The sequence below is a fragment of the Abramis brama genome, assembly GCF_963993115.1.
Source record: "Abramis brama genome assembly, chromosome: 1".
Classification (NCBI taxonomy): domain Eukaryota; kingdom Metazoa; phylum Chordata; class Actinopteri; order Cypriniformes; family Leuciscidae; genus Abramis; species Abramis brama.
In genome coordinates, this window is record NC_139963.1 from 3,613,982 (window position 1) to 3,632,758 (window position 18,777).

General features: G+C 43.4%; 1 protein-coding gene across 1 annotated transcript; it reads left to right on the forward strand.

Annotated features, from left to right (window-relative positions):
• Positions 1–4,634: 4,634 nt before the first annotated feature.
• LOC311093324 (uncharacterized protein) lies at positions 4,635–6,889 on the forward strand. Its single transcript, XM_084130642.1, has 7 exons — positions 4,635–5,573; positions 5,657–5,687; positions 5,802–5,834; positions 5,959–5,994; positions 6,122–6,206; positions 6,409–6,453; positions 6,736–6,889. Exons 1-7 carry the CDS (start codon positions 5,484–5,486, stop codon positions 6,860–6,862), a joined length of 447 nt encoding a protein of 148 aa, XP_083986768.1. The 5' UTR covers positions 4,635–5,483; the 3' UTR covers positions 6,863–6,889.
• Positions 6,890–18,777: the final 11,888 nt, after the last annotated feature.

Genomic DNA, 18,777 nt, shown 5'->3' on the forward strand with positions numbered 1-18,777 from the left:
AATCCCCCTGTCCTGTCTTTTCTGAAAGATAAAACATCTTGTGGAATGTGTGTTGAGACAAAGCCATTTCCTAATCACGCTTACAGTTTTGTTGTCCATTTCGCGCAATACTTTTTGCGGAATATGGACATTTGCAAAAAGATGTTGAATTTTAGAAAACGCTATGTCTCTTATTGCTTGCACTTCTAGAGTAACAGGAAGAGGTGAAGCGTCAATGAGATCCAGTCTGGACATAAACTGATGTGCCATGTCAGTCACTTGCAGACTCCACTCTCCGGCGATGTTAAACTTGTGACCCAAATAGTTGTAGGTCTCGTGTCTAGTGTACACTCTGAGTGGCTGGTCTAAGATGGTAAAGGAGGGGGGTTGGTCGGCCCTGGATCTATACCAATGGTTGCCACCGCTCCTCCTCTCATAGAAAACTGCACATTTACTGTGCTTTACTTGTAGGCCAGACCATATCAGGAATCTATCAGTGCATGACAACATGTTTTTAATCACGCCTTCATCTCGGGATGCGACGACCACATCATCAGCATAGCCCTGGACTGGGTTCGGTGACAGAACGTGGGGCGGAGCATGTGCACAGAGCCATTTTAGCCACTGATTTATTGCAATGATAAAGTTCACAACACTCCATGGACAACCAGTTTTGATTCCAACCTCCAGTGGTATTGGTCTGGTGAGGTCTTTTCCACAGATCACTTGTAGGTAGGAATCACAATACATATCTTTTATTATGTCCACAAAGATCTTAGGGAGCTGTATGTCTTCCAATGCATCAATCATGACTCTATGAGGCAATGTGCCAAAGGCATCTCTGAAGTCAAGGAAGGCAATGTACAACTTAGCAGATTCATGCTTAAAATCGTCAATGGCAGTTTTTAAGCAAAAACATGTTCATTCATGCCTTGTCGCTCAATGTAAGCTTTTTGTTTGTTAGACAGAATTCCAGCATCAACCAGCCAAGGTAATATTCTTGAAAGCAGACACTTCATAAAGACTTTGTATACAGATGGCAATAGAGAGATGTCCCTCCATGTTGAGGGATCTTCTGGTACATTATCTTTCTTCGGTATTCTATGAATGAGTGCTCCCTTCCATGAACTAGGGACTTTGCCATTAATCAAACAGGTGTTAAATATGCTTTTCAATATGTAGCAAGATGTTTGCTTTGTGGCTTTAAGATTCTCGTAAGTAACACCATCTGAACCACTGGCTTTGTTATTGGGCAGATCTAAAATTACTTTCTCAATCTCTTCTATTGTAAACGCCGATGTCGGTGGCGGCGACTCAGTCATGATGTTGTCTAAGTCATCATTCCACGGCGGTAATTCAAGCGCGATAGTAGTTGGATCAGACTGGCATTTTTTTCCGATAATAGTTGTACACTCGCTCAGTGTTACCAGTATCTAACGGTGGTGTGGGAAACATGCAGTCATTTAGGATAATGTCAATCGCCTTTGCTCTACGGTGCTGCCATAGATACAGGGTTTTTCCTACATTGAAAATTTTTTGGCGGCCGCCAAAACGATTTTTTGTCCCGCCAAAGCCTTATTTGATCTGTAATTGGGTTTTGTGTGTGAAGCAGGCTACTGACGGAGTGACGGAGAGAACGATCACAGCGCCCCACCCCCGCGCGCGCACTCTCCGTCTTCAGCTGTCTTTGCTCTCTCCCTCGCATCAAAATCAAAATCAACTGATCCTAAAGGTCGGAAGACCGAATCCATGTTTCACATGGTGCATTCGGAGAATATTTTTGCTGAATTAGCGCTGGGTGTGAATTGCAGTCAAAAAAAAGTTGCCTTATCTTCTCTTCCAACTTGTGACAAGCATTCCGCACATGCAGCTGACATAACTTTAAATAAACGCAAAAATTAATAAATAAATAAATCTATCCAGTTTGAAGTGGTTTAGGGGTGTGCGATATGACGATTTTTGATCGTGGATGATTAAAATGTCTAACGTTACACTGCTTTTGAAGAAATATCGTAGAATCGTGCATTATATCTGTTCTGGCGCCTCTGTCCCAACATAACGTACTGAACAACGCGACGCATATTCACATAAAATGTTAACAGCGGAACGGGACACTGCAGTTCATAATTTGCATGTGCTTTTTAATGCCTTGTCGGTTAAACTTTTAATTCGCGTGCTGATGCGCTGTTCTAACGTGTGTGTTCCTCAGCGCATGCATGTGAAGCTCACATGCACTAAAAGCCTGTCTACCAGCGCCTGGATACTGGACTAATGGCGCTTTTCCACTACACAGTACCAGCTCGCCTCGGCTCGGCTCGACTCGACTCGACTCGGCTCTGTTTGGTTTTCCACTGTGTAAAAGTTGTACCTGTACCGGCTTCCAGGTACTTTTTTTCGTACCACCTCCGGCGAGGTTCTAAGCGAGCTGAGGCGATACTAAAATGTGACGTGAAAACAAGGCAGACTGCTGATTGGTCAGAGAGAATCGTCACTATTCACTGCGTCATCATTGCACGCGCCAGACGGAGTATCCCGAATAAAAAAACAGCAAAAACAAAAGCAAAAACATCCAAAAACAGCATACACTCGATTTCCTCCATTGTCCTGTGTGTGTGGTAGCGGGTGTGTCTCGCGAGTCTCGCGTAAAAGATTAAGTCACTGCAGTTTCCTGCCGCGTCGCTATGACGACCAGGTACTATTGTGGAGGTACTATCTGCAATGGAAAACGGAGCGAAAAGCGAGCCGAGCCGAGCTGAGGCGAGGCGAGGCGAGGCGAGTCGAGTCGAGCCGGTACTGGTAATGGAAAAGCGCCATAAGTTATCTTTCGAGTCGTATTGTGCTTATACTACACACAAGGTTTACATAAACAAAGTCGGTTATGTCTAAAGTGAAAGCATACTTGATAAAATTGAGAGAAAATCTGCTTGTCAATGCGTGTATATTAGACGCGGCGCGCGCAGCTCTTAAAGAGACAGTAGTGACGGTACGTTCACACGGGTCGTCAGCGTCAACGCTTGACGGAAGGCGTGGCTGAAGTTTGGCACTGACGCCATGGTCATAGCAGCGTCAGCCAATGAAATTAGACAGGAACTCAACAACAAGCTTCATTGTCATTCAATGGTCATAAAGGACCGGGTGATTGCCCACCGCAATAATTAGTTTCTCCTCCATTTTAAAATTTATCCTCAGTTTGCTGCTCTTGAACAGGATGAACGTGATTGGCTGCCGCCTGGCTACTGTATTTGCATAGAGCGATCTGATTGGCTGACGCTTCCGTCGGCGGCGCTTCACTGGCGTTGCTCGCGGCAGAAGTTGAAAAATTCTCAACTTCTGCCGCGAGCAACGCCAGTGAAGCGCCGCCGACGGATCCACAATTCTTTTCGGCAAAGCTTGACGTCACCCATTCAAAGTCAATGGGAAGCGTTGACGCTGACGCCCCGTGTGAACGTACCGTTATAGTAAACACGCTGCCGCTTGTCCTTAAAGGGATAGTTCACCCAAAAATTAAAATTATCTCATCATTTACGCACTCTAATGTTGTTCCAATCCTGTATTCATTTCCTTCTAATATTTTCTAATATTTTTCTAATATTAATATTTTGAAGAATGTGGCTATCCAAACAGTAGCTGGTCCCCATTGACTTCCATAGGAGAAAAATACACTGGGGTACATCAACTGTTTGGTTACCCACATTATTCCAAATAACATATTTTCAACAGAAGAAAGAAACTTATTCGAGTTTAAAACAACTTGAGAGAGTAAATTATGACAATTAGATTTTTTAGGAGAACTATTCCTTTAATGTTAATAAAACAACAAAATGCAAAGAGAAAATCACTCACTGCTCTTGACTGATAACTTTAATAGTAGCTTTAATAAGTATCAATGTATAATTTATACAGTGAAGTCTGTTTTGTTTTATTTTCATATTTGTTCATTTAATTACTTTCTTCAATGCTACTGTTAAATGCACCTACTGTAGCTGAAAACATAAAGCACTGTTTATTTAATTTGTATATTAAGTTGTGTATGTGTAATGGGTATCTTTGATCTTAATATTTAATAACAAAGAAAATAATGACAAATATTTTTATATTATATAAAAATATCTTCGCCCCTGTCTGACATTTTGTTTTTGTTTTTGTTACCTAAGGCTTTGTTTTTAAAATATGGACATTATTTTGGCTGTATTGCTCAGTCACAAAATAGTAAAACCAACATAAAAAAGAATTGTGATAAAATCGTGAATCGTGATTTTCCTGAATAAAAAAAAAAAATTGTGACATGATATTTTTTGGCATATCGCCCACCAAATATTAACAACGAGGAACAAAAGAAACAAACATCAAGGTATAGATATAAAATAAATTGTAATCGCTTTCTTTTACTATCTAGCCTGACAGTGATCGTTTTTTCATGAATAAATAGGATAAGAAAAAAAAAATCACAAACTGTTTCTTTGTATTTATTTTAAATTTAACATGTATTGTCAATATTGGGCTTGCGGATCATGTGGGTACTAGGGTACTCTTTGCTGTGTGTGGATGACCATGTCGGTCAGCCACCACCGAAGACCAATTTTGACCCAGGAAAAACCCTGAGATAGGTTAGTTTGTTTTTTCCTACCTTTTGAGGGTTTCTCTGGTGCTGTCGTGTGGCAGACGCAATAGCTGGTTGTATCACCTCGCGCACGTACCGCAGTTGTTTTTCAGTCCAATCGGCCGGGTTTGCAACAGGGTTTGATTTGGATCGCGCATAATCATCAAGTGGAAAAGTCCTTAAAATCCGTACTACATACTTGAGTAACGGTAGTCCAAGTTGTCCTCCATCTGTGCGTTTCGTGGAAAATATTCCGGTTTTGAAGAAGGCCCCATTAAGAACTGTAAACAACTTTGACCACTTCCTGAAATCTCCGTTGAGTACAAAGTTTTGTTTTTCTTGTAAACGCTTTGTATCCAGGCCTTTCCTAAATTGTCTTTCGTGATACTGAAAATGTATCCATTCATTTTCTGTCAGCAATCGTTCATAATCCGTGAACTCGGTAGATAGAATGTTGCAGGCCGACGGTAGATGTTCTGGGGTAGAATCCAGGACTTGCTGGCGGTGTTTGTAAATTTTACCGCTCTGTATCGCCTGCTTAAAGGCTAGTTTGATGGATGTTATCAAACACATAACAAGGAGTGCTGTGCGTAAAATCATGTCAGAAAATTCTCTACATTTACGATGGCAGTTACGACGGGTGCTGTTGCTGTTTGCGTGGCCCACAGGAAGTACACACACACACACACACACACACACACATTATCTGATTGTCTTTCATATGTTCAGGATCAGTGTGTAGCAGATCCAGATGAACCACACAGACTGATGGATCACACACACACTTACACACACACACACACACACACACACACACACACACACACACACACACACATTATCTGATTGTCTTTCATATGTTCAGGATCAGTGTGTAGCAGATCCAGATAAACCACACAGACTGATGGATCCTGCATCATCAGTTTCTCCTGATCGTCTCGTCACGTCTCGCTGTGTGAATCTGATTCATGAGATCGTCTGTGACGCTTCAGGGGTAAATCAACTCTCAACTCATCATTCGTCTGTTTTCATCTTTAATCCTTCACTAACATGATTCTCTAATGTACATAATTTCAGACTCATCACAGTCATACGACCATGTACAGGGGTGAGACACACACACACAGTCTGTCCTGATTCAGATCTGATTCTGTGTTGAACTGAATCACTGTAAGTGAATCTTCTGTAAGTGAATCACGATGATTGTGAATGTGTTTTTCAGTGAGGAATGAAACTGCAGTGACTGCAAACCCGGGTGAGTTTCAGCTGATAAACGTGTGTTTAATTCACTAATAAAACACTGATTCAGATCTGATTCAGACTCAATCCATGTTTACTGTCATATTGTCTGATATTTGTGATCGATGTGTGTTTTAAAGATGTGAAAGAAGTGACTCCTCCTCTCCAGCTCTCAGGTAAAACATCGAGAGCATTAAACCTCAACTCTGATATTGATTTATCATTCTTATAGATCAGCCGATATCATTGCTTCATTAATTAGTGTATTGATTCAGCTGATTTCTCTTTATATCACTTGAATAGATCAGTGGTGGTGGCTTTTGGCTGTTTTCATTGTTCTTCTTACCACCTTCTTGATGTGTTGGATTCAGCGTAAAAGGATCTTCAGGTGAGTCGTGATCAATCTAAAAGAATCATTTCAGTCAGTAAATCTCAAGAGTTCATGTCATCATGAATCACATTTCCCTTCATCTTCAGATTACCGAATGTAAAACAGTGGAATCATGACAGTCTGAATAAATAAACTCAAACTCTGTGATGGATGTGATATGTAATAATCATATTCAATCTGTTGTCATATTTTTTCACAGGAAAGTGCGGTTCATCTGTCAGTGTGAGAACAATTCAGAAAACAAGTGAGTGATTCTGTAGATGAACAACTGAGATCATGGGTTTGATTCACACAGAATGAACGAACGAATCAAATTAGCTCTTTTGAATGCAGTGAGAGTTGTTTAGACAAGCTAATAAACGAAATGGAGTGAATCTCAAAGACTTGAACTAAATCACTTATGTGAAACAAGCATTAGATGTTTTAACTTTCACACAGATCTGATGTGAATGAATCTTCATCTGCTGTAAGTGAATCTTTAGCTCTATGAGTCTTCATCTGCTAAAACTGAATGCGTTTCTCTCAGGGATCCCGAATCTGCTGTCCAAATGAAGATCAGATCTGTAAGCTCCCAAAGACGGTGTCCAGTGTCTTGGTTCGAAGGGAATTCAGCGTGTATGTCTTTTCGGGCGCTTCTGGAAAAATCACTTTAATTTATTAAACAGTTGATTTCCAATTCTAATTCTGACTCCATGAATAATTTAATCTGACTCCAAAATTTAAGTGACTCTTTGTTTTCTCAAATTTTCTATCTTAACAGCTGATCCTCGGAAGTACTTCTTCCTGCCTCTGTGTATTAATGCTCATGGGTAGCATAAATACCACAACAGGTCTAAACATTGGGTATAGCCAGGTGAAAATGTCTTGTTGAATCTTGTTGACACATAACAGTAAAATACTTAATGTTAATGTCTGAATGGAACCCATTACGGCTACCCATATTGCAGTGGCTTGCGATATCTGAAGCTGTGCGATATGCATATCGCGATATGTACATTAGTGATATTATGATAATTTCGATATTTGTGCAGCCCTACATAACAGAGTCACAATGGACTTTTTTTTATTTCAGTTTATCAGATTATCAGATTAACACACACTTTCTCTGTCTTTTCACTGCTATATGCATCAACCTGAAACTTCGACTTTTCAAAACTTTTTTAAGTAGCCTATTAAAACCTTTCAGATATGCATGTGCAAATTAGCACATACGTAATTAGATTATGCACCGTTTGTCCATGTTAACAAACAATTAAAGTAAACATGTAATACATTTTTTTGTTTGTCTTGATGTAAGTAATCAACTCAGTAATTTTCATGGTGATATCTAAAGGTTAACATTTTTACCCTATTCACGTGAGAAAAATAATGGCATATGAATAGGCGATATTTGGGTCTTTTTCTAAACTTTCCCCTAAGGGGATTCTTCAGTTTTTTTTGTTTTTTTTGCTTACTCATGACATATTGAGGATGCAAAATCAGTTGAGTTTGCTTCTGTTGCAATTTGTTCAACCTTTTTTCATAAAATGACTGGACAATTACGCCACACAATATTTCACAATGGAATGTTCCACATGACATATACCTCAAAGTGATCAGCACTTGCAGGTTAGGAGGAATAGGTAATAGAGATGAAAGCTTTTGTTCAAGCAAACAAATTATGTCAGCTGCATTTTGTCTGTGCATAGGAAAGCAATCACGAAAGTTGATTTCATCAAAATCTTTCAGTGGGTTGCTCCAGTTGCTCTTCTGTCTGGTCTTGGTGGTGCCTTTTCATCATCATTGAAATAGTCCAGGTAATCCATTTTCCTTGGTTCCCAAGGTCAAGCTGGAGGCCAACATCGTTTAATCTGAAGTTAAACCTGCCTCTGGCCTGGTTTAAGTTGTTCCTTTACCTAGACCTAGACTAGCTCTGATCCTCCTTCTGGAAATCAGACTTTAAATATCAAGATTAGAGAAAGTCTGAAACTATTTTAAACCATGTCTGAGAAAATGCTTTTTCAATTAGTGCAGTTTAAATGTGAATTTTGGTCTAAGACTAATGTTAATCCCTGTAAGGGAAACCACCCCTAGGATGAAAAACGTAATACATCCAGGGACTTAACAAGACTGAATCTTTATAAGAGCTCAAATTCACAGCTGGACTGTAATTACTCTCACACTGAGTCACGAGTCAGTCATTTGACTTGTGAAGTTTCAACTTGATCTGGACATACTGTTTGATTTACTTTGAGATTGTGACAGTGATATAGAAGATGAAGATTACAGGTTCCAAAACGAAATGTCTTTTAATGATAAAATAAACTCAGGTACAGACATAAGGTGTTCTTAGTGCTGTCAAGAAACAGCAATGAAGGTTCCCCATGCACTTTGTAGCCCCGAAAATCATAATCAAAATGGAGTCAGGCATGAAAGCCACGCTGCAATGACTACTGTCGGAAAATTATACCTCAGTTGTGCCCACTGACATTTCTGGTGGGTCTGAATTACCAGAATTTTTTTTACGAGTTGAGAAAAACTCCATACGCCAGCTGCAAGACATGTAGACGCATTATCAAATACCATTCCGACTCAGCAGTGGCGGTTCTAGGATTTTTCTGTAACAGGGACCATTAAGGGGCCACATGTTACATTCAGGGGCCAAATACAGGGTACATTCAAGCACACAAAATAATTTATTCAGTAGCCTACGGTGCAAATACATTTCGGCAGTCATTCCTTTTTCAAACGCTCTAATAAAAAATTATGAGCCAGTAAAGTTCTTAATGATTTTTTATTATTTATTTATACTGTGCATAAAAGACACAATGCACTTCTTTCTGATTACCACCTTTTAAGTTTCATAATCATGTCGTCGCTTATAAACAGTAAATTATTGTTAATTGTTTGGGGGTGGAATTGCATCTGTGATCGTTGTGAAGAATTCTCCGGTTTCTCTTCTCGTCGACGATTGATGAGTGGGAATCTCTAGGCACCTCACGATTCGATTACGATTCAGAGGGTAACAATTATCGATTATTAACGATAATTAATTATTATTTTTTTACTACGTGGTACTTTTAAAGCAAAGTATTTATGATGACCCATAACGAACTTACTTCCAATACTTCCTATATTAATTTTATTAATAAAACAAATGGAAGTGATTTGGCAAGTCAACTAAGGTTACATTTGCCAGCATATGTCCCAACATTGCAAAGAACCAACAGGAAAATAAATGTGTGCCTGTAGGCCTACTAGCAGCATAATTGTAGTAAATTATACAAACTTCAGCATATTCTGAATCTCTAGCATTTAATAATAGACTTCTAACCCACATTCTCTTGTTATTTCCAATGAGCAATATAATCCTCAGACAAAAAAAAACATTTTGCTGTAGCAAATTCACAAACAGTTTAGTTCAAAAATATAGAATGATGTACCAGCAGCTCTCATACAAACATGCTTGTGGACTTGCGCATATTCTGAATAATTAGTAACATACAAAGCCGCTCTTATTCACAAATAAATAATAAAGAGTTATGACTTGAAATGTTTGCTGTATACCACAATCAAAACAGCTTATACAAAAAAAGTGAATGAACATCTGCAGAGAGCACAGTCAAAATGTAACTTTTTGTGACTGCCATTGCACATATTGCAGGGCAGTATAACATACGTTAGCTTTTAACGAAGAGGGTGCAGTTTGAATTTGGCGCTCAGCCATCATGCGTCTGTTATGTCCGCGCACTGCACGTCCGCTTTAGAGTTACGCCTTTTGCGTTCCGTCAATATTACGTTATTAGGAAAAAAAAAAACGTTTTTTTTTTTTAGAAAATCGATTTTTGACATTTGTGAATCGATTCAGAATCGTCCACGTCCGCATCACGATGCATCTAAGAATCGATTTTTTCCCCCACCCCTAAAACGGGGGCCAATCAGATTTCAGCAGGGGCCAGGGCCCCTGTGGCCCCGCCTCTAGAACCGCCCCTGCGACTCAGTAAAGTAGAGATTCACAGACATGATGGCTCGTATGTGCAGCCAGGATCTAAGGCCGTTCGCTATTGTTGAGGGTCGAGGGTTCACTGAAGGCGTGAAAGAGCTCATTAATATCGGTGCTAAATATGGAAGCAGCATTGAGGTCTAAGATGTGCTACAGAGTGCACTGTGCCTCGCCATGTTGAAGACGAATACGAGAAAGTCAAGAAACCTGTTATGGAAGAGTTACAACAGGTAGGCCTGGCTACACTGCTTGTTTAATCTTGGTCTCTATTTTTTAGCCATTTTTGGAGCTTACTTTTATGGGATTGTATATTAAAAGCAATATTGTCAAATGGTTATCTGTTTCTGTAAGATCCTGTGAAGCCTGAAATAACTTTTACATCATTTTTTGTAGAACATTTCACTTATACCTGTATTACTTAAAAGTACACTGCATCTTACATCACTAAATAAATAAGCATGACAATGCAATTTTCTGAAAAAGAAAAAGTAAAGTTATGGAAAAACAATGTGCAGAAGCGAATAGCATTTCACACTTAGGCCTACAAATGGCTGAACCAAAGAAACAGAAAAGTTTGAGTGTCACATCTTCATCTTCAAGTGGACGATTACTTCTCTGAGTTTGACTCATTTTCCACAACTGAGAGCTTGTGGTTCAGACACTGTAGTGTTTGAAGACTGCTTTATCACAGGATATGTGAAAGGGAAGAAGAATGCATATTAAATTAACCAATGATTAACATTTTTGTATCCATGTATTATAACTAGCATAGATATGGATTAGAATTCCGTTGACTTCTCAGTTTACCTTTCTCAGTGTCTGTCATCACTATACAGAACTCTATGAGTTACACTGAACATGAGAGCCCAACACAACTTACAGTGAGTAAAGTTCAATCAAAAAGCCACTGATATAGTTATTTGCAGCAATAAAGCAACCTGTGAGTATTAGAGGGTATACATTGATAATTGTGGTTTATTTAAACCTAGGGTATTTCCTATAAACGTGTCTATTGTGATCATGCTAACATGCACTCTCTTCACCTCTGTTGCAAAGATTTAAGGAAATTAGAAGTTGTGCAAAATATTGTATGCCAGGACAACTAACTAGGACAAGTGACTTGCAGTTTTACTAAAAAAACAATTAAATAAACAGATTTTTACATGAATAACTCTAAGGAAGCACAAATTAGACTCCTGAAATGGACACGTTGCTAACATTTTCCTACCAAGACTGACAGAATCACCTTTCATTAGGCCTGACTGATTCATAAATCTCTACAACAGAGGTGATATGAGATTAAACCATACTTACTACTCTCTTCTTCGCTCGTCTCTGCACTCAGATTTCTGTTTTTCTTGTTCCTGGATCAACATATAACAAAATATGTTGATCCAGGAACATGTCTTACTTGGAAAAATCACAGTGACCGTCTTGTGTAGTGTCTTTTAACACTCTATTATTTTTATTTATTTTATGATAGAACCAACGGTTAATGTAACCTCACCTACACCATGTTTGGTCTCTATAAATTGGTTTTCTGAAGACTGAAATGATTGTGTACATGATACGTCGATAGCTGCGCAACATATTAGTATTACAAGAATCTTTCTTAGTTTCGTCATCAGAAACCAATCCAGCTGCACATGCAAATGAGCACGCTTAAAACAAAGATTCATAAATCAACCACAGAGGAATTTCCTGCTTGGAAATTCCACTCTTCTCATTGGTCAAGCAAAGCTCAGGCTTTATTAGAGACAAATCCACAGTGACCCTCCTCTCTCTTCTTCTGGCCTTCACTGCTGCTTCCTCGGGTTGATGTCTGTGGGGACCGCCCAGGGCCGGCAGGTCTCGATCTGCATGTGCTCAGCCGTGTGCTCATGGAGAGAGAGAAAACCTTCAACCAGAACAGAGTCAAACAAACCACTCAAGTTCATCACCTTTTATTCATTCAACGCCGAAGAAATCGGTTGAGACAAATGGAACCAGCAAAAATCCTTCTTCAGGAACTTTACGATATATTTCACTGCAAAGGCCATGCAAGTATACATTAATGAGGTGCTCTGGAAATGATAAGCTGATGGTTCTTTTCATGTTCAAATACTCTTTCCGATTTAATTCTGTCACTTTAACCATCTACCCATGTACGTGTAATTGCTTGTATGTGTAACTTAGTCCACTGAAGCAAGCGTATGTAGAACCCATATGCAGTTTAATGAAAATCAGAATCAGACATAGAAACAAAAAACATGGCAAGGCATGGCGAACACAAACTCAGGAACATGAACTTACTAAGTGGTTACATCAGCAATACAAGACCCCGACACACGGCAAACATGAGGGCTTAAATACACACAAGACTAATGACTAGACAAGGGACACCTGTGAACAATGATCAAACAATCAGACAATAAACTCATGACAAGACACATGGCAGGATCACATGACTACAAGGGATCACATGACAGACAAGGAAGCAAACACAAGAACAAAACCAGACCAAAACCGTGACAGAATCCCCTCCTCTAAGGGCGTCTCCCGACGCCCTGCAAAACATAAGTTCAGGTGGGTGGTGGAGCGGAGGCGGTCTTGGGGGAGGGATGGTGGGCCAGGTCCGTGCAGGGGGACAGGACATGGGACGTGACAAGGCGTGGGCGGACCTGGACCTTGCGGACCTGGGCCGTGGCAAGGCGTGGGCGGACCTGGACCTTGCGGACCAGGGCCGTGACGAAGCTTGGGCGGACCAGGGCCGTGACGAAGCTTGGGCGGACCAGGGCCGTGACGAAGCTTGGGCGGACCAGGGCCGTGACGAAGCTTGGGCGGACCAGGGCCGTGACGAAGCTTGGGCGGACCAGGGCCGTGACGAAGCTTGGGCGGACCAGGGCCGTGACGAAGCTTGGGCGGACCAGGGCCGTGACGAAGCTTGGGCGGACCAGGGCCGTGACGAAGCTTGGGCGGACCAGGGCCGTGACGAAGCTTGGGCGGACCAGGGCCGTGACGAAGCTTGGGCGGACCAGGGCCGTGACGAAGCTTGGGCGGACCAGGGCCGTGACGAAGCTTGGGCGGACCAGGGCCGTGACGAAGCTTGGGCGGACCAGGGCCGTGACGAAGCTTGGGCGGACCAGGGCCGTGACGAAGCTTGGGCGGACCAGGGCCGTGACGAAGCTTGGGCGGACCAGGGCCGTGACGAAGCTTGGGCGGACCAGGGCCGTGACGAAGCTTGGGCGGACCAGGGCCGTGACGAAGCTTGGGCGGACCAGGGCCGTGACGAAGCTTGGGCGGACCAGGGCCGTGACGAAGCTTGGGCGGACCAGGGCCGTGACGAAGCTTGGGCGGACCAGGGCCGTGACGAAGCTTGGGCGGACCAGGGCCGTGACGAAGCTTGGGCGGACCAGGGCCGTGACGAAGCTTGGGCGGACCAGGGCCGTGACGAAGCTTGGGCGGACCAGGGCCGTGACGAAGCTTGGGCGGACCAGGGCCGTGACGAAGCTTGGGCGGACCAGGGCCGTGACGAAGCTTGGGCGGACCAGGGCCGTGACGAAGCTTGGGCGGACCAGGGCCGTGACGAAGCTTGGGCGGACCAGGGCCGTGACGAAGCTTGGGCGGACCAGGGCCGTGACGAAGCTTGGGCGGACCAGGGCCGTGACGAAGCTTGGGCGGACCAGGGCCGTGACGAAGCGTGGGCGGACCAGGGCCGTGACGAAGCGTGGGCGGACCAGGGCCGTGACGAAGCGTGGGCGGACCAGGGCCGTGACGAAGCGTGGGCGGACCAGGGCCGTGACGAAGCGTGGGCGGACCAGGGCCGTGACGAAGCGTGGGCGGACCAGGGCCGTGACGAAGCGTGGGCGGACCAGGGCCGTGACGAAGCGTGGGCGGACCAGGGCCGTGACGAAGCGTGGGCGGATCCGGCAGTGCAGGAAGCCAGGGCGGATCCGGCAGTGCAGGAAGCCAGGGCGGATCCGGCAGTGCAGGAAGCCAGGGCGGATCCGGCTGTGCTGGAGGCCAGGGCGGATCCGGCTGTGCGGGAGGCCAGGGCGGATCCGGCTGTGTGGGAGACCATGGCGTTGCAGCCTCCATGGTCCCATCAATGACCCTATTACCCCCTCCCAAAATTTTCTTGGGGAGAGCCAGGGGGTATAGGACTGGCTCAGACGTGGTGAGATCAGGCACTGCCTGGGCAGACGAGGCGTGGTCAGGCGCTGGCTGAGCAGACGAGGCGTGGTCAGGCGCTGCCTGGGCAGACGAGGCGTGGTCAGGCGCTGGCTGGGCAGACGAGGCGTGGTCAGGCGCTGGCTGGGCAGACGAGGCGTGGTCAGGCGCTGGCTGGGCAGACGAGGCGTGGTCAGGCGCTGGCTGGGCAGACGAGGCGTGGTCAGGCGCTGGCTGGGCAGACGAGGCGTGGTCAGGCGCTGGCTGGGCAGACGAGGCGTGGTCAGGCGCTGGCTGGGCAGACGAGGCGTGGTCAGGCGCTGGCTGGGCAGACGAGGCGTGGTCAGGCGCTGGCTGGTCAGGCGCTGGCTGGGCAGACGAGGCGTGGTCAGGCGCTGGCTGAGCTGACGAGGCGTGGTCAGGCGCTGGCTGAGCTGACGAGGCGTGGTCAGGCGCTGGCTGAACTGACGAGGCGTGGTCAGGCGCTGGCTGGGCAGACGAGGCGTGGTCAGGCGCAGTATAGGCCGACCACACACACCAAATGGCTGTGGCAAAAATGGTGAGTGTGGCTGTCATTGAAGGCTCAGATGTAGCGGCAGCCATTTTGTCCGAAGACATGGCGTGGAGAGACTCAGGCATGGCGTGGAGAGACTCAGGCATGGCGTGGAGAGACTCAGGCATGGCGTGGAGAGACTCAGGCATGGCGTGGAGAGACTGAGGCTTGGTGAATATTGTGGAGTTGTGGGGTTCTTCATCAAACCTCACGTTCTCCACCTCACCCACTGTGTAATTAGAACCAGTTAAAAACAAAATAAAGTCTATTTGCTGGCATAGTGTAGAATGGTGATCAAATGAAGGCATTAACTCAGCGAGTTCATCATCCAATCCATTTTGAAAGCTCCATTTTAAATAAGTCTCATCCCAAGATACCTGATCCGTGAAACATAGAAAATCCTTAATGTACGCTTCCAGGGGACGCTTCCCCTGCCGTAGATTTAGGAGTGCAGCTGCTGGGTTCATGGTTGGTCTTGTATTATGTAACTTAGTCCACTGAAGCAAGCGTATGTAGAACCCATATGCAGTTTAATGAAAATCAGAATCAGACATAGAAACAAAAAACATGGCAAGGCATGGCGAACACAAACTCAGGAACATGAACTTACTAAGTGGTTACATCAGCAATACAAGACCCCGACACACGGCAAACATGAGGGCTTAAATACACACAAGACTAATGACTAGACAAGGGACACCTGTGAACAATGATCAAACAATCAGACAATAAACTCATGACAAGACACATGGCAGGATCACATGACTACAAGGGATCACATGACAGACAAGGAAGCAAACACAAGAACAAAACCAGACCAAAACCGTGACAGTATGTTAGTTATGTGTTCGTGACTTAGTTAATACAACTTGTGCACAATATGTATTTGGTTCTGTTTCACGCTTGTATCAAAGTAAATTTTACGATCTTGATCTTGTTACACACTCTAAGCGCTGTACATGCTAAGAAAGATTCTTAGAATAAATGAATAATCAAAAGAGTTCGTTGAACGAACTGATTCATTGATTGTAATATTAATTTAGCTACATCAAGTTAAGTCAATTAACTGACCCAAATATTAATAATTAATCATAACAAGTTGAGTTGTTATTAATATTTCCTCTTTGAGCTAACTCGTTACACAAAAGTACAATAAATACACTTAAAGTTATGCTTTACTACAATTTAATAATAACTAAAATATACACTGTAAAAAAAAAAAAAAGCTTGAGCAACAAAAAAAATCTCAGTACTAATTTCCCCTAGCTTTTTCTTGTTGACTCAACTTTTGTAAATAACAGTTATACGAACTGAGTATAAGTTGTCTGTGATACACAAAAACGTTTAGTTGAGTCAACTTGACATAATTTGTTTTCTGGAGAGGTGCAACTATTCTGTAACAAATCTTTTGTAGTTGAGCCAGTTCAAATAAATTTGCCTATTGGAAATCAGCATTTTGGAAATGAGCGTTTCCTTTGGTGATGAGCGTTTCCTTTGGTGATGAACGTTTCCTTTGGTGATGAGCGTTTCCTTTGGTGATGAACGTTTCCTTTGGTGATAATGTTTCCTTTGGTGATGAGCGTTTCCTTTGGTGATGAGCGTTTCCTTTGGTGATGAACGTTTCCTTTGGTGATGAACGTTTCCTTTGGTGATGAGCTTTTCCTTTGGTGATGAGTGTTTCCTTTGGTAATGAGCGTTTCCTTTGGTGATGAGCGTTTCCTTTGGAGATGAACGTTTCCTTTGGAGATGAGCGTTTCCTTTGGTGATGAACGTTTCCTTTGGTGATGAACGTTCCTTTGGTGATGAACGTTCCTTTGGTGATGAGCGTTTCCTTTGGTGATGAACGTTTCCTTTGGTGATGAACGTTTCCTTTGGTGATGAACGTTTCCTTTGGTGATGAGCGTTTCCTTTGGAGATGAGCGTTTCCTTTGGTGATGAACGTTTTCTTTGGTAATGAGCGTTTCCTTTGGTGATGAGCGTTTCCTTTGGAGATGAGCGTTTCCTTTGGTGATGAACGTTTCCTTTGGAGATGAGCGTTTCCTTTGGTGATGAACGTTTCCTTTGGTGATGAACGTTTCCTTTGGAGATGAGCGTTTCCTTTGGTGATGAACGTTTCCTTTGGTGATGAACGTTTCCTTTGGTGATGAGCGTTTCCTTTGGTGATGAACGTTTCCTTTGGTGATGAGCGTTTCCTTTGGTGATGAGCGTTTCCTTTGGAGATGAACGTTTTCTTTGGTGATGAGCGTTTCCTTTGGTGATGAGCGTTTCCTTTGGAGATGAGCGTTTCCTTTGGTGATGAACGTTTCCTTTGGTGATGAACGTTTCCTTTGGTGATGAGCGTTTCCTTTGGTGATGAGCGTTTCCTTTGGTGATGAGCGTTTCCTTTGGTGATGAACGTTTCCTTTGGTGATGAGCGTTTCCTTTGGTGATGAACGTTTCCTTTGGTGATGAGCGTTTCCTTTGGTGATGAACGTTTTCTTTGGTGATGAGCGTTTCCTTTGGTGATGAACGTTTTCTTTGGTAATGAGCGTTTCCTTTGGTGATGAGCGTTTCCTTTGGAGATGAGCGTTTCCTTTGGTGATGAACGTTTCCTTTGGAGATGAGCGTTTCCTTTGGTGATGAACGTTTCCTTTGGTGATGAACGTTTCCTTTGGAGATGAGCGTTTCCTTTGGTGATGAGCGTTTCCTTTGGAGATGAGCGTTTCCTTTGGTGATGAACGTTTCCTTTGGTGATGAACGTTTCCTTTGGAGATGAGCGTTTCCTTTGGTGATGAACGTTTCCTTTGGTGATGAGCGTTTCCTTTGGAGATGAGCGTTTCCTTTGGTGATGAACGTTTCCTTTGGAGATGAGCGTTTCCTTTGGTGATGAACGTTTCCTTTGGTGATGAACGTTTCCTTTGGAGATGAGCGTTTCCTTTGGTGATGAGCGTTTCCTTTGGAGATGAGCGTTTCCTTTGGTGATGAACGTTTCCTTTGGTGATGAACGTTTCCTTTGGAGATGAGCGTTTCCTTTGGTGATGAACGTTTCCTTTGGTGATGAACGTTTCCTTTGGTGATGAACGTTTCCTTTGGAGATGAGCGTTTCCTTTGGAGATGAGCGTTTCCTTTGGAGATGAACGTTTCCTTTGGAGATGAGCGTTTCCTTTGGAGATGAGCGTTTCCTTTGGTGATGAACGTTTCCTTTGGTGATGAGCGTTTCCTTTGGAGATGAGCGTTTCCTTTGGTGATGAACGTTTCCTTTGGTGATGAATGTTTCCTTTGGTGATGAGCGTTTCCTTTGGTGATGAACGTTTCCTTTGGTGATGAACGTTTCCTTTGGTGATGAGCGTTTCCTTTGGTGATGAACGTTTCCTTTGGTGATGAGCGTTTCCTTTGGTGATGAGCGTTTCCTTTGGTGATGAGCGTTTTCTTTGGTGATGAGCGTTTCCTTTGGTGATGAGCGTTTCCTTTGGAGATGAGCGTTTCCTTTGGTGATGAACGTTTCCTTTGGTGGTGAACGTTTCCTTTGGTGATGAGCGTTTCCTTTGGTGATGAACGTTTCCTTTGGTGATGAGCGTTTCCTTTGGTGATGAACGTTTCCTTTGGTGATGAGCGTTTCCTTTGGTGATGAACGTTTCCTTTGGTGATGAGCGTTTCCTTTGGTGATGAACGTTTTCTTTGGTGATGAGCGTTTCCTTTGGTGATGAGCGTTTCCTTTGGAGATGAGCGTTTCCTTTGGAAATGAGCGTTTCCTGTGGTGATGAACGTTTCCTTTGGTTGGGCAGTTTGACTTTTTGTGTGAGTTTTGGGTCTTTATAACAGTGTTTAGCAAAACGCATAATTTGTTGCTAAGAAAAAAGAAACCAAGAGGATCTGAAGTTTTCAGCCTCCTAAACTAAAATAAA

What these genes read in the sequence shown, in the direction of transcription:
- LOC311093324 (XM_084130642.1), top strand. Translation starts at nt 5,484, where the DNA reads ATGGATCCTGCATCATCAGTTTCTCCTGATCGTCTCGTCACGTCTCGC. An exon ending in TGCAGTGACTGCAAACCCGG is followed by an intron (nt 5,835 to 5,958) that starts GTGAGTTTCAGC and finishes TGTGTTTTAAAG; the next exon opens with ATGTGAAAGAAGTGACTCCT. An exon ending in CAGCGTAAAAGGATCTTCAG is followed by an intron (nt 6,207 to 6,408) that starts GTGAGTCGTGAT and finishes ATTTTTTCACAG; the next exon opens with GAAAGTGCGGTTCATCTGTC.